The sequence below is a fragment of the Cavia porcellus genome, unplaced genomic scaffold (genome assembly GCF_034190915.1).
Source record: "Cavia porcellus strain 051 isolate PalLab524CR breed Dunkin Hartley unplaced genomic scaffold, mCavPor4.1 scaffold_25, whole genome shotgun sequence".
Taxonomy (NCBI): domain Eukaryota; kingdom Metazoa; phylum Chordata; class Mammalia; order Rodentia; family Caviidae; genus Cavia; species Cavia porcellus.
The window spans coordinates 7,111,771-7,124,436 of NW_026947508.1; the positions used below are offsets into that span (position 1 = coordinate 7,111,771).

Genomic DNA, 12,666 nt, shown 5'->3' on the forward strand with positions numbered 1-12,666 from the left:
GTAGCCAGGTCTAGAGGCCGTGCAGGCAGTGTCCACGGTGGCCTCTCTGCCCACGATGCCCGCTGAGCTGCAGGCATGAGGGGACCCTGACTGAGCACACCTAGTGGGGGCTCTGTTCCAGAGACAAGAGCCAGGAGAGGCCCTGGCAAAGAGGAACCCCAAAGAGGACAAGGCTGGCTCCGCACCTCCCCGCAGCGCCAAGATGTTCTTGATGCCCAGCTGCTTGGCTTTGTTCAGGTGACCTGTGATCTCCTCCGGGCTCTGCTGGCAGCAGCTCATGTGCAGCATGGTCTCCAGGCCACAGTAGTTCACAGCCGTGCTGGCGATCATCATGGAGGATGTTTCTTTATCCGAGCCGGGGTTCCCTGCTGGGTGCCAGGTCACATCTATGAAGAGGGGGCCACCTGCTGCCATCTCGTCAAACCTGTAGGGGATTTCGTTCTGAAAAGAGGCTCCCTGGGGACACCACACTCCAACACCTGCTCATGGGGCCTGGGCTCGGGAGCCACAAGTGCCGGCTGGAGGCAGGGCGACCTGTGTTCGTCTCCCAGATTAGCTACCTACTTCCTCTGCATACCGGGGCACATTACCTAACTGTCTCTGAGCCTCAGTTTCCTTGTTAGTAAAACGTGGCAAGCTGGGTATGGTGGCGTGTATCTGTAATCTCAGCACTTAGGAGGCTGAAGCAGGAGGATCGCCGTAAATTAGAAGCCAGCCTGGGCTACCTAGTGAGTTCAAGGCCAGTTGGAACTACATAGTGAGACCCTGTCCCAAACAAAATGAAACAAAACAGAACAAAACAAAAGGCAGACAGATGGCTGCACAGTGCTCAGGGAGAGCCTGGGGGTACACACAGTGAGTGTTTGGCAAGCGTGAGCAACCATTCCTATGATTACAGAGATCATGTGTAACAACCCACGCCACCATTGGAGATGAGCAGCAGCGCAAACCTCTCTGGGCTTGCACACTGATAACCTGGAGGAGTTCAGATGTTTTAACGGCTGCGAGTGGGGGAGGGTGCTCCTCTGGGAGCCGCAGGCAGAGTCTTACTCCAGGAACAGGAAAAGGAGGACCAGCAGATACAAGTTTCCTTTGTGTTGCCTCCCTGGCCTCAGTGCAGTAGCCAAGAGGCCCGCTGAGCAGGGCCAGATTCCTGAACTTGACTCTGGTACCGAAACTGGTTATGTTGGTACACGCCTGTAATCCTGGCACTGTGGGAGGCTGAGGAGGACAAGTTTGAGCCCTAACAGGGCAACTTCTGGACTTGAGACACTGTGTCTAAATAGAACAATAAAGAGGTGAGGCTGGAGGTGTAGTTCAGTGCAAACTCACTGAGATAAAAATAAAAACATGAACGAAACATGAATAGGCATTTAGTTCAAGCCCGGGGTAGGGGGGGTGGTGGTGGGGGGTTAGCTCAGCGGTGTAAGTGCCTGCCTGGCAAGTGCAAGGTTGTGAGTTCGATCCCCGGTACCAAAAACAAATAAATAAACAAAAATAAAAAAGGAAAGGAAGCCAGTATCTGCACCAGCAGCTGTGTTACCAGTTCTGTGTTGTAGCTGAGATTACAGGAGTGCGTGTGCTGCTGTATGTACCAAATGGCCTGATCCTTTAAATTTCAGAATTGTGGGGGCAACGCATGAGGAGTGCAAATACTAAAAGGCATACTTTTTTGTTTAAAGAAGGAACTGAAATTCATAAAGTGCTAATGTAATTCACTTGGCATTTCGAGATTTCAAGAGGCGTAATCCAAATTTCCAACTTGCTGAAAATATTCTCTGAGCTGCTCTTTGTGATTTCGTAAACCATGTGTGACCTGGCCCCAAGTTCCACCACGGAACAGTCTGAGAAAGTCAACGTTTTTAACCCATTACAGTGTGTCTAAAGATACCTGCCACAGAAAACAGCTATCAATCCGAAATCAAACAATAACAAATGCTAAGTAGGTCATGGGGGAAAAGAAGCCCTTCTCTGCTGCTGGAGGGGAAGTACACTAGTACAACCCTATGGAAATCGGTATGAGACCCCCTAAAAAAAGGAAAACTAGCTGGTGGCCCATGCCGGTAATCCCTGCACTTGGGAAGCTGAGGCAGGAGGGTTGTAGAGTTTGAGGCCAGCCTAGACTACATGGTGAGACCAAATCAAAACAAAACTACTAAAATAAAGATTCCATTTGACCCACCTATTTTCTTTCTAGTTATCTTCCTGAAAGAGTTAAAAGACATATTACAGGAATCCATGGACGCCCATGTTCACAGCAGCACAACCCATTATAGATAAATCTTGGAGTTCGCCTATTAACAGATAAATGGATGAAGACTATGTGGTATTTATACACAATGGAGTACTATTGTGCCATAAAGAAGGATAAACAAGTCATCTGTAGGAAAATAGATGTACTTTTTGGGGGTGGGTACCGGAAATTGAACTCAGGACTGTGTGCTTCCAGGCAGGCGCTCATGCCACTGAGCTACATCCCTGGCAAAAATAGATGCACTTTGACACCGTAATATTAAGTGAAATGAATCAAGACACATACACTTAAATATTGCATGGTGTCTATGAGAAACTCCAAATATAAAGGGCAAAATAAAGGAAGCTAATAGGAAATAGGGTGATAGATCTTTTGGCAATTTGGTTGGGGAGCCAGAGGTGGAGAGGAGCAGGGGAGAGGAGAGGTGCTACGAGTGTTAGCAGGATAAAAAAAACTAACATGTGTTATCTACGCCTGCCAACCCCACGCAAGGAACGTGATCGTGATGTACTAGGGAAAATAAAATTTGGAAAAAAATGAGGCTCCAAAAAAAAAAAAAACAAACCAAACCCATGCCTGATGCCGAGGGACTTGTAGGGACCAGGGATAAGATGTGTATCAGCATATCGAATGACCTTTCCGCTCCGTTTTCCTGCCGGGTTAAAGGGCTGCCGGGCGCAGGCCTGAGTCGCCCCTCCCCCAGCCCGCTCCTCTTGCACGGGGCTCACATGGCGAGGAGATTGGCTGCTCCCTCCGCGGTCCGGGGAGGGAAGAATTCCAGGGAGAACCATTTGTCGCCAGCTTCCATCCTCCGCCGCATCTTCTCCCGCAGCCTCTCGTGGCGCTCGGGGTCCAGGCCAGGGGTGGAACATCGCGAACTGTCCTTGGAGCCCTCGCTGCCACTGCTGCTGCCGCTGCTCCCGCGAGTCTCGTTCATGGTGGCCCAGGTCCTGCTGCTGCACAGGGTGGGGCAGGGGCATCAGAGGGCGGGCAGCGAGCCCGAGTGGCGGGTTCAAGCGAGGGCACGGCATTTCTGTGCAGCAGGGAGGCTGACGCTGTCCCTGCCCGGCAGCTCCACGCTCCACAGTGGGGCCCTCTGCTGCTGATGGCCCCCACCCGGCACCGAAACATGCTCCTTCAGCCCACGGATCGTCCGTGACAGCTACCTGATGGAGGGTGGCACAGAGTACCTCGAGATGCCAGCCTTCGAGGCCCACATTCTTAGGGAGGGGCTGTGGGGCCCAGCTGCGAGGACCCTGGCTCCTCCAGGGTCCATCTCGGCCAGCTTGGCCCCAGAATGAGTTGGGAGGGAGCAGAGGAACTTCCCTCAGCGGGTGTGCCCAGCTGGGCGGAGCTGTGACAATGGAAGAAAAGGGCGGAGGCCTGCGAAAGGGGGCGGAGCCCGAGGCTCCAGGCTTCCAGCCAGAGGGGTGAGGACCCTCCAGCGTGAAGGTGGGGGAGAAGGGGCTGGAGCTGGGGCGTGGTGGAGAAGAAGTCTGCAGGCTCTCAGGATCAACCGGCTGCCTTTCCAAAGCAGGAAGGGCTCTCTGGCTGGCCGGCCCTGCCTGGCACATCTCCTGTTACAGCCTGTACGCAGGACAGAAGGGTTGAGGACTCAGCCACGCAGCCAGATTTCTCGAGTTTATGCAGCTCCAAAAAGCCCAATGCGGTGTGGCTTAGAATACGACGCTGGCTTTGTTCCAAAACTTGCAGACCGAATTCAGTAAGGGCACAGATTTTATGTCTGACTCGGGACAAAAGCTGTTCCATGTGGGACCCCGCGCCGCAGATGATTTTTGCCTAGACCACTGAAGTCCAACTGGGCACAGCAACTGCCGAGTCATCAAACAGGAAAAAAGCACAGTGCTGTGTGGCAGGTTTTTTTTGGCGGGGGTGTTGGGGGGGGTAATAAGTGAAACCCTTAAAAACAAAGTGAAACATTACCTTTACTCCCCATGGCAAGCAGTGCAGTGAAAATCAGTGTGTGGGTCAAGAGAGGAAGGACGGGTCAGGGCCATCCTTACCGTGATCATTCGCCCTCTAAGCATGTACACTTGACCAGTATGGGCTCTGGAGAATTATACCGTCTGTCCCCCCACCCCAGCCATCGTCTCCCCTGAAACACAGGAGTGCACAGAATACATCTGGGTCCACCGGCAGACCACCAAGTCTTGTGCCAACATTTCTCTTTTGCTTTGATTGTGACTGGGAGTGTAGCCTAGCATGCACGAGGCCCTGGGTTCCATCCCCAAAATCCCCAAAACTCTGGCTCGTTCTCCTGATCTACTTCTCAACCACCATGGAGTAAGTACGTTACCCCATGTTTCTGCCTTGGAACTGGCCAGCCACAGACTGGATTCCCTGGAACTGTGCTCCAAGTTAAAACTCCCCCCTCTTTAAGTTCTGGGTGTTGGGTATTGCATCCAGAGACTGGAAAGTGGACTAAAAACACTCCAGATCCTCGGTGAGGGGTGAGAAAAGGTGTAATGGCAGAGCACCCAGCTGGCTTCTTCCTGCTTCCAAGGGGGTGCCTAATTAATGAGTTGCCTGCTGGAATGAACCCTAAAAGAGGAGGCATACCACTTGCAAACTGTCTGCTCTTCAAAGACCGTTTCCCCAAGTGTGTGCCAGGCATGTGCCATGTTATGCCCTCTTTCAAACAATACCCACCATTTATCCATTTTAAGCTGGGCTCCCCCAGGACCCAGGGCTCTAACTGTGTAATGGACACAGAGGCTGGACCTGCAGGCACTCAGAGGGTAGCTAACATTTGTCTTTTTTTTTTTTTTAGGTCGTTTTCCTTTTTATCAGTACCGGGGATTGAACTCATGACTGTCTGCTTGCAAGGCAGGCGCTTATGCCACTGAGCTAAATCCCCAGCCCCTTGTCTTTTTTTTTGGTTGCCTTTATTATCTAAAAACTTTGGGTCAAATCTCTGCTCAGAGCTTCATGCAGTTATGCTAATCACTTTCAGGAATGTCTGCAACACAGGTTTATTGGCCCTAGATTTATCTAGCCTGTCTTATTGCCCTTCAAGACTGAAGGCACCAAGAGCAAAAGCAATTTTCAGGATTTGTGAGTACACCCAATTACCAGCTTTTATAACGTCCTATTCCAGACCCTCTGGAGCAATGCCTAGCAGTCTCCAGACACTGTCCTAAACCTGCAACCATCCTGCAGTTTCCAGAAAATGGGGAGCCTCATGAACCAACCCGTAATGAAGTCACCCCTCACCCAAGCAGGAGCAAATCACTGCACACCAGTACTGGAGCCTGCCTCCAAACCACCAAACTGCCCCTCATGCCATAATGATTTTCCCAGGTAAGAAACCAGGACCAAGGGGCCAGGAATATAGCTCAGTGGTACAGCACCTGCCTAGCTGGTGTGAGGTTGTGAGCTCCATCCCCAGTACCCAAAAAAAAAAAAAAAAAAAAAAAAAAAAGAAAGAAAGAAAGAAAAAAAGAAAAAGAAACCAAAACTAAAAATAATGAGACCCCAGCCCTTGCCCTGTAAAAATGGTCTCTGTTCTGTTCTTAATGGGTTAGATCTCATCATCAGGCCTGGGTCACCCTCAGTTCCTTATGCTGAAGACCTATTTTCTTTCATGTTCCATTGTTAAGCAATAGCTTTGATCTTAAATCTCAAGCTAAATTCCCTTCCTATTTTCTATGAATGTGGTCACTATGTACACTTCAGATGTACCAATGAACATAATCAAAAGATAATGAAAGGGCGGGAGATATAGCTCAGAGGCACAGTGCCTGCCTGGCAATGTAAGGTCCTGAGTTCGATTCCTGATACAAAAACCAAACAAATCAAATGAAAGCTCTTTGTCTGAAAATTCCTGTCTCAATTTTAATTTTCATTATCACTGAAGCAAGGACCCTAGTTAGCTAGCTAGTTTATCCAAGTGATAATTGAGGATTAATAAGTTTGTCTTCCCTGGTTCCCTGAAACCAGTAATAGTATCCTCCTATGGCATCCTCCTGTACAATCAAAACACCCACCACTCAGCACCAAAAGGCCAGGTGCTCAAATAACCCTCGGCCGTTTGCTGAGTGCTTACTCAGACTGTGCCTGATACGGGATTGCTCTGTCCACCACTCTCAAAATGCTCGAAGAGGACCTCAGTGTGCAGTAGAACGCTGTGGGCCCCGGGCCAGCAATGCCAGCAGCTCATCGCTGTTCTCCAGGGGCTCAGGGGACACAAGTTTTAAAAGGCAAGGCCCTTTATCCCAGCTCTCTGGAGGGCTGAGTCGGGAGTGTTGCAAGTTTGAGCCGCACCTGAGATACTTATCAATCCAATGAGACCTTGCCTTAAAATAAAAAAATTAAAAGGGCTGGTGATGTAGCTCAGTGGTGAAGTGCCCCTGGCTTCAATGCCAAGCCCGGGTACCGCGAGCGAGGGGATCAGGTCACGAAGTCACCTGTGGGGACCGACATACCGGTCCAGACTGGTGGGGGCCAGGACGTTAGATCAGCACCCCTAGCTCAAGTCCCCTTCATATCGGGAATCCAACTGTTCAGGGTCGAGGGCTGCAGGGTGGCAGCCCTGGGGTAACACTAACACCCCCTTGAAGGCGCGGCACGGAGGGAGCCCCCAATCAGAAGATCGCACCCCGTCCCCGCAAGCAGGTCTCCGCCCCTACAGGGGACTCCCCAGCTCTAAGGTCTTCCTTCCCTGCCACCCCAGACGTCGCTGGCACTCACCGTGCTATCACGGTGACTGAACACCTGCCCTCTTCAGCTGTGCAGCGGCCAAAGAATCGCGAGCTGCCTACGCTCACGTCGGTTGCCAAGGCAGGCGGGGCCAGAGGGCGCACCAGCCGTGCCAGGGACCGGAAGTCCCGCCTCCAACATGGCCGCGCCCCCAGGCCTCGCCGGAAGCCATTCCTTGGTGGTCATGTGACGCGAGCCCTCGCCCCACCCGTCTGCAGCCACTCCCTGTCTCCGACTCCGAACTGGAGAGGCCCACGTGACCCTCCCGGGGCCAGTCACGTGAGGCGCGGATGCGGGTTGGGAGAGGGGAGATAGAGGGGGTCCGGGGTGGCAGTTACGGAGGAAGATGGCGGGGTGCAGGGGGTCTCTGTGCTGCTGCTGCCGGTGGTGTTGCTGCTGCGGAGAGCGTGAGACTCGCACCCCTGAAGAGCTGGTAAGGCGAGGAGAGGGCGGGGCCGGGTGGGGAGGGGGCGGTTGCTAAGGGACGCAGAGAGGCGTCGCCGGGGGTGGGGCGGCCGGCAGGTGGCAGCGGGTGGGGCTTGGGGACCACTTCCGAGCGCGAGCGCATCTGCCCTTTTTTCGCGTTCCAGAGTCTGAGGTGTTTTCTCAGCACCCCTCCCTGGAATTGAGGGCGAATCCAGGCCGGTTCCAGCTGATCCCTCCCCGTCTTCCTTCATTTCCATCTGAAAGGAGTTTTGAATGAAACACGCGTTTTCAGAATGAGCCCCTTCACAGGACTTGTGTTCCTAACGCAGCTGGCTTAGTTTTTCCAGCCCTTCTTTCTCCATCCTGACTCACCCTTTCTGGGTCACTGGCAATCCGGCTTCCCCTTGCAAAGCAACCTGGGAAAACTGGAGTTGCTGTGTCCCCAGAGTTGACAGGTCTCTTATTTCAGGTTGGCACATTGTCAGAACCTGAATTTTCTCCCCGTTAAGCTGTCATTGGGTATCTGAGGTGTCCTGAGATGAGAGTGGTTATTTGGAGAATACATAAGTAGAAATGGCGAGCTCAGCTGGATTGGTTCCCCACCCACACACACACTCAAGTCCAAAAGGTTTTTTTGTGTGTGTGTTTTTGTTTTGTTTGTCTTTTTGAGACAGGGTCTCGCAATGCAGTTCAAGCTGGCCTTGAGCTCACTTTTTGGCTCTGGCTGGTCTCGAACTCGCAACGATCCTCCTGCCTCAGCGTCTTGAGTGCTGGGATTACAGGCCTGAGCCACCATGCCCGGCTTTTCCAAAAGGATTTTTTGATCTGTTTTTTCTCTTTGATAAAGGCTTTTGCTGGTTTAGAGGCCAGGACTTGATTTTATACTTTTTCCCACTATTTGTGTGTGCGTTTGCAACACTGAGAATTGAAACCTTCCCTTCACACTGAACTACATCCCCAGCCCTTTTTTAATTTTTTATTTTAAGTCGGGGTTTCCCTAAGTGGTTAAGTTGCACGGACTGGGCTCTCTGCATCATAGTGCTGGAATACAAGCATGTGCCAGCAGCCTGGCTGTCTTACTCTTGACCGCTAAAAAGGTGTCCTGGGATCTGTTGTTCTAGACTATCCTTGGGGAAACACAAGAAGAGGAGGATGAGATCCTTCCAAGGAAAGACTATGAGGTGAGCTCCTAGGTGGTTGTCTCAAGTAAGTTCAGGTGGTGGAGGCAGTGATTCTAAGCGGAGATGATGTTTCCTTCTGCCCCCGGTAATGGGTAAGAGATGACAGACTGGGGAGTGGGGGTTTTTGAACCCCTTTCTCACTTGAAGCTCTAAGTGGGTCTGGTGTCTATGCTTTTAGAATATGCAGAATCTTCACCTGGGTACAATACGTATTTTGACTTGAAGCTAGCTTTTACGAATTATAGCATCAAAGCTGCAGACAGTCTGTGCTTACAGTAGGCATGTGCTGTGCTCACAACTTAGGCGGGAACCCTTGCTTCTCCTCTGAGACGTTGGTTTTCAGATGATTATTTCCCACCTGCGCAGCTTCTCTGAAACGCTGTTGATTGTAGTTTCCAGTTTCAAGTGTGGGACTCTTACTGTACTCTTACATAATTTTACCCTTTATTGTGTGTATGTGTTTTAGTAAAGCTCGTAACGCTGCTGTGTGAAACTTTTACTTAACCAGTGCATGATGACTGTATAAAGTTTGAAATGACAAAAGCAAACCATGATTCTAGGTAATCCTTAAACTATTACAAGAAGGAAGAGAAGATTGAACTACATGGCAGCACCCTGTTTAAAAAAAAATAGAGAAGAATCTAATTCTACTAAGTACACAATTTTAGTTTATCTCTCAAATGTCTAATTAACTCGCCTCCTCCCTGCAACTCTCCTTTTTGGTGCCGGGGGCAAGGCAGGAGCTTACGCCGCTGAGCTAGATCCCCAGCCCCTCCCTGCAACTTCTGCTTTGCTGTGTTGGTACAATATCTCCGTACTAGGGGAGTAAACTTTTATTGTGCTGTGGCCCGTTTAATTAATCCAACTTTGGTTTTCCAACATTTCTATGATGCGTTGCATAGTGGAGCGCATGAACACTTTCTTGTCCGTTCCTTTTTTTTGGTGCTAGGACTCAAACTTAGGACCTCACGCTTGCCAGGCAGGCACGGTGGCACTGAGCTAAATCCCCAGCCCTCTTGTCCATTTTTTTTCTTGTCTATTCCTAACTGCTATTTTAGGATTAATTTTGAGAAGTGGAATTAACCATATATATGTTTAATGCCTTTTTAAAATATCATATAGATTTAAAAAATCATATAGGTTTTTTTTATTTTTATTTTTTTAGAAAAAATATCATATAGGTTTTAAAGGTCCAATATGAAAAGAGAGTCACTCCCCTGACTGATTTTCTTTTAAATATTTCACTTTAATTTTGCTGTAGAATTTAATGTAAGCATTGGAATTTGTAGTGTGGCATGGGATTAAAAACACTTTTTTTTTTTCTGGTGCAGAATTTCAACCATGTAAGTAATGGACAGAACAGTGTGTATGTGTGTATATATCTTTTTTTTTTTTTTTGTACCAGGAATTGAACTCAGGACCCTGCGCTTGCCAAGCAGGCGCTTATGCCACTGAGCTAAACCCCAGCCCGACAGAGCAGTGTCTTGAGCCCCCATTCCTCTCCACAGCTTCAGTGTGTGTTCAGTTCACCCTCAGCCTTGTTTTATTTATGATCTCTTCCAGCTCCCCGTTCCTGTGTTATTTTGAAGGAAATTCTATACAGTGTATAGTTTCACTCATAAATAATTCATGTTCATCTCCAGAGGATAAGAACTTTTTAGTGTATCTCTACCATTATTATATCTAAGAATTATTCCTTGATACCAGATATCCAGTATGCAGGTTTCCCGGGTTGCTTATAGAAAGTCATGTGTATTTTAGGTTTGTGTGAGGTTCTGAAAAGAGCCTGCTTTGCATGTTTGCTGTGGCTTTAACAAATCTCCTTGAACCCGTAGTTTCCCTCTTTTGCCTTTTTTCTCCTCTTGTTTGTTTGACAAACATAATTAGGACTTTGCAGCGGATGCCTGGATTTTGCTATCTGCACTGCCATGGCACAGTTTAATGTATGACTGATGGGATTGCTTTATAGCATTATAGCCACTGGTGCATTTATTTTATTTTTTTAAATACCTTAACTGTTTGGTTCACTGCATAGAGTTGAGAGGTGAGCAGGAAATGAGTACCAGGCGCCTGCTGCCCATCAGCCTAAATGTGCTGCCCCGTGAGGCTGCTGGCCAAGCGGCGGCCGCGGCCTTGGCCGCTCACCCGAAGTCCTCCGCTCCTGTGACTGCATTTATGTTTGCAGCACACTTGCTTCCACGCGCCGGGCATATCCGTGTCAACTCAGCGGGAGGTGTTCGTTCCTGTGAATCACTCATACTTCCCAGTTAACCATCTCCTCCTGTGAGCTTCCTGTGAGCGTTTGCCTTGTATAAGAGCAAATTCAGCTGGGCGTTTAATGAAGCAAAGCTGCTAAGATTCCACTCAAGGGTCAACTAGAAAACCTTTGGGCTGGAAATCCGTCTAAAGTCTGCCCCTCCTTCCTGCTCCAGGGGTTCATTGCACATACTTGACCCCCTTTTTTACAAAATGTTAGAATCCCCACTTTGACATCCGTTCTCATTGTGGCTGGTTTGAATACAGCTGCCCATCTGTTAGATGTGCCGAGAGAAGCAGTAATATTTTCCTGCTGGTCGCAGCCCGTGTGACTCTTGCAAGTTGGGGAAAGGGTCCCCTGGGAGCAGAGGACTGAAAGGCCGTAGCCACAGCCCTGGCCCACAGCCTGCAGAAGGGTCTCTTCTTGTGAGCACTCAGGTCCACCTGCCTGGATGAATTGGGCCATTTTAGTGCTCACTTGTCCCCACGGCCAGGCATCATTTAGCTCAAGCAGCAACCCTGCAGAATACATATACAAGTTTTATTTTTATTTTTTAAAAAAGTGTTAGTTCCCCCAAGCCAAAAAGCAACATGTAGCAGAAATAAAGAGCAGTTAGTCACAGCAAAGGAGGAAGAACAATCTCTGGTCTTACTAAATCACAATATTCTGTTGGTACATTTTTACAGTGTCAATCTCGAATTAGTTTTTAAAAAGCAGAGTCTGGTAGTTCATTGTTGCAGTTCTAAATATCCTTTCAGCAGCTGCATTGAAGTGTAGAGCACATACTGAGCAGCTGTTTAAATGTATAATTCAATGGCCTTTTTTAGAAAAATCCACCCAGTTGTGCAGCTATCACTGCAGTTGGAGGATGGAAAGAAACCCTGTTCTCGTTAGCAGCCACCACCCGTCCGGAGGCAGCAGCTCATCTCTGTGTCTGTAGGTCTGACTTCTAGACATTTACAAATCTCACGGAGCGTAGTGTGGGGCAGAAGACCATTCCCTTCCCTGCCGGAGGTCCAAACCCAAGTCTGGGAAATACCCTGGCCATGGACAGATGAGGTGGGGAAAGGCATCGTGTGCCAGGCACGGCAGGAGAGCGAGTGTCCAGGACCCAGTGGTTGCCAAGCTTGTGCGCAGCCTTCGCAGGGGCTGGGGAGCAGGGTGAGGCAGTTCCAGAGGGAGAGAGAATGAACTTTCAGGGAGATGAGAGAGCTCCAGGGACAGACGGTCGCCTAGCAGAGAGCTAGTGTAACTGCTCATCCTTGCTTCATGCTGGGCCTTCCCTTGGCCACCTCCCTCTCGAAGTCCGGGAGGAGGTTCACGTGGGGACTGTGGTGGGGAAGCTGGCCGTGGCTAGAGAGGGGGACTTCAGAGGCAGCTCATCTGCGTCTGCTGCCTGCTCCCTGGTGCTGTCGGTTTGAAGTCTAAGAGCCACATTTTGGTGTTATTCTGAGCACCAATAATGGCATTATTAGACCCAAACCAGCCAGCAAATATTAGCCGGCTGGCAATTTCTCTACAGGTTTGGAATGAAGAAAACAGCCTTTTCCCTCTGCTCGTACCCCACTTGGCTCCTTTTGGACACCAAATGTGTGGGGTGGTTTCCCCTTACTCCAGTTTTCCAGTGGGTCCAGCTAGGCTGCTGCCCGGAAGTGGTGGAGACGAACAGACACCACACTCCAGGTGCTCCTGCAGGGGTGGGTTCGAGCACCCTCTCCGGAGCCTGTTTTGCTAGAGCTTCTCACAAAGCTCAGGGAGGTGCCATTTATGTCAATAAAGGGTAAGGGAAGGGGGACACGCAGGGCCAGGTATGTGGGGAGCAAGGGCTT

At 49.9% G+C, this 12,666-nt stretch overlaps 2 protein-coding genes across 6 annotated transcripts in view; one reads left to right on the top strand and one right to left on the bottom strand.

Annotated features, from left to right (window-relative positions):
- The window catches only part of Mthfr (methylenetetrahydrofolate reductase), an 18,065-nt gene extending 10,906 nt beyond the window's left edge, over positions 1–7,159 (bottom strand). Inside the window, exons 1-3 of one of the 4 annotated variants that reach the window (XM_013154076.3) lie at positions 6,965–7,159; positions 2,983–3,210; positions 186–424 (exon numbers count right to left, since the gene is read on the bottom strand). In XM_013154076.3, the coding sequence (XP_013009530.1) occupies positions 186–424; positions 2,983–3,191 (448 nt within the window). In that variant the 5' untranslated portion in view covers positions 3,192–3,210; positions 6,965–7,159. Of the gene's footprint in view, positions 1–185; positions 425–2,889; positions 3,211–3,420; positions 5,664–6,964 lie in introns of those variants that run through there. The other 3 variants (XM_063235525.1, XM_005004362.4, XM_023565750.2) reach the window with 3 other exon arrangements.
- Positions 7,160–7,246: 87 nt separating this feature from the next.
- The window catches only part of Clcn6 (chloride voltage-gated channel 6), a 30,230-nt gene continuing 24,810 nt past the window's right edge, over positions 7,247–12,666 (top strand). The window contains exons 1-2 of one of the 2 annotated variants that reach the window (XR_010042942.1): positions 7,247–7,406; positions 8,521–8,580. Coding sequence is in view for 1 of the 2 variants with exons in the window: in XM_003471421.5 (XP_003471469.2) it covers positions 7,320–7,406; positions 8,521–8,580 (147 nt within the window). In the remaining variant the exon portion in view is untranslated. The remainder of the gene's footprint in view (positions 7,407–8,520; positions 8,581–12,666) is intronic. The other variant, XM_003471421.5, reaches the window with a different exon arrangement.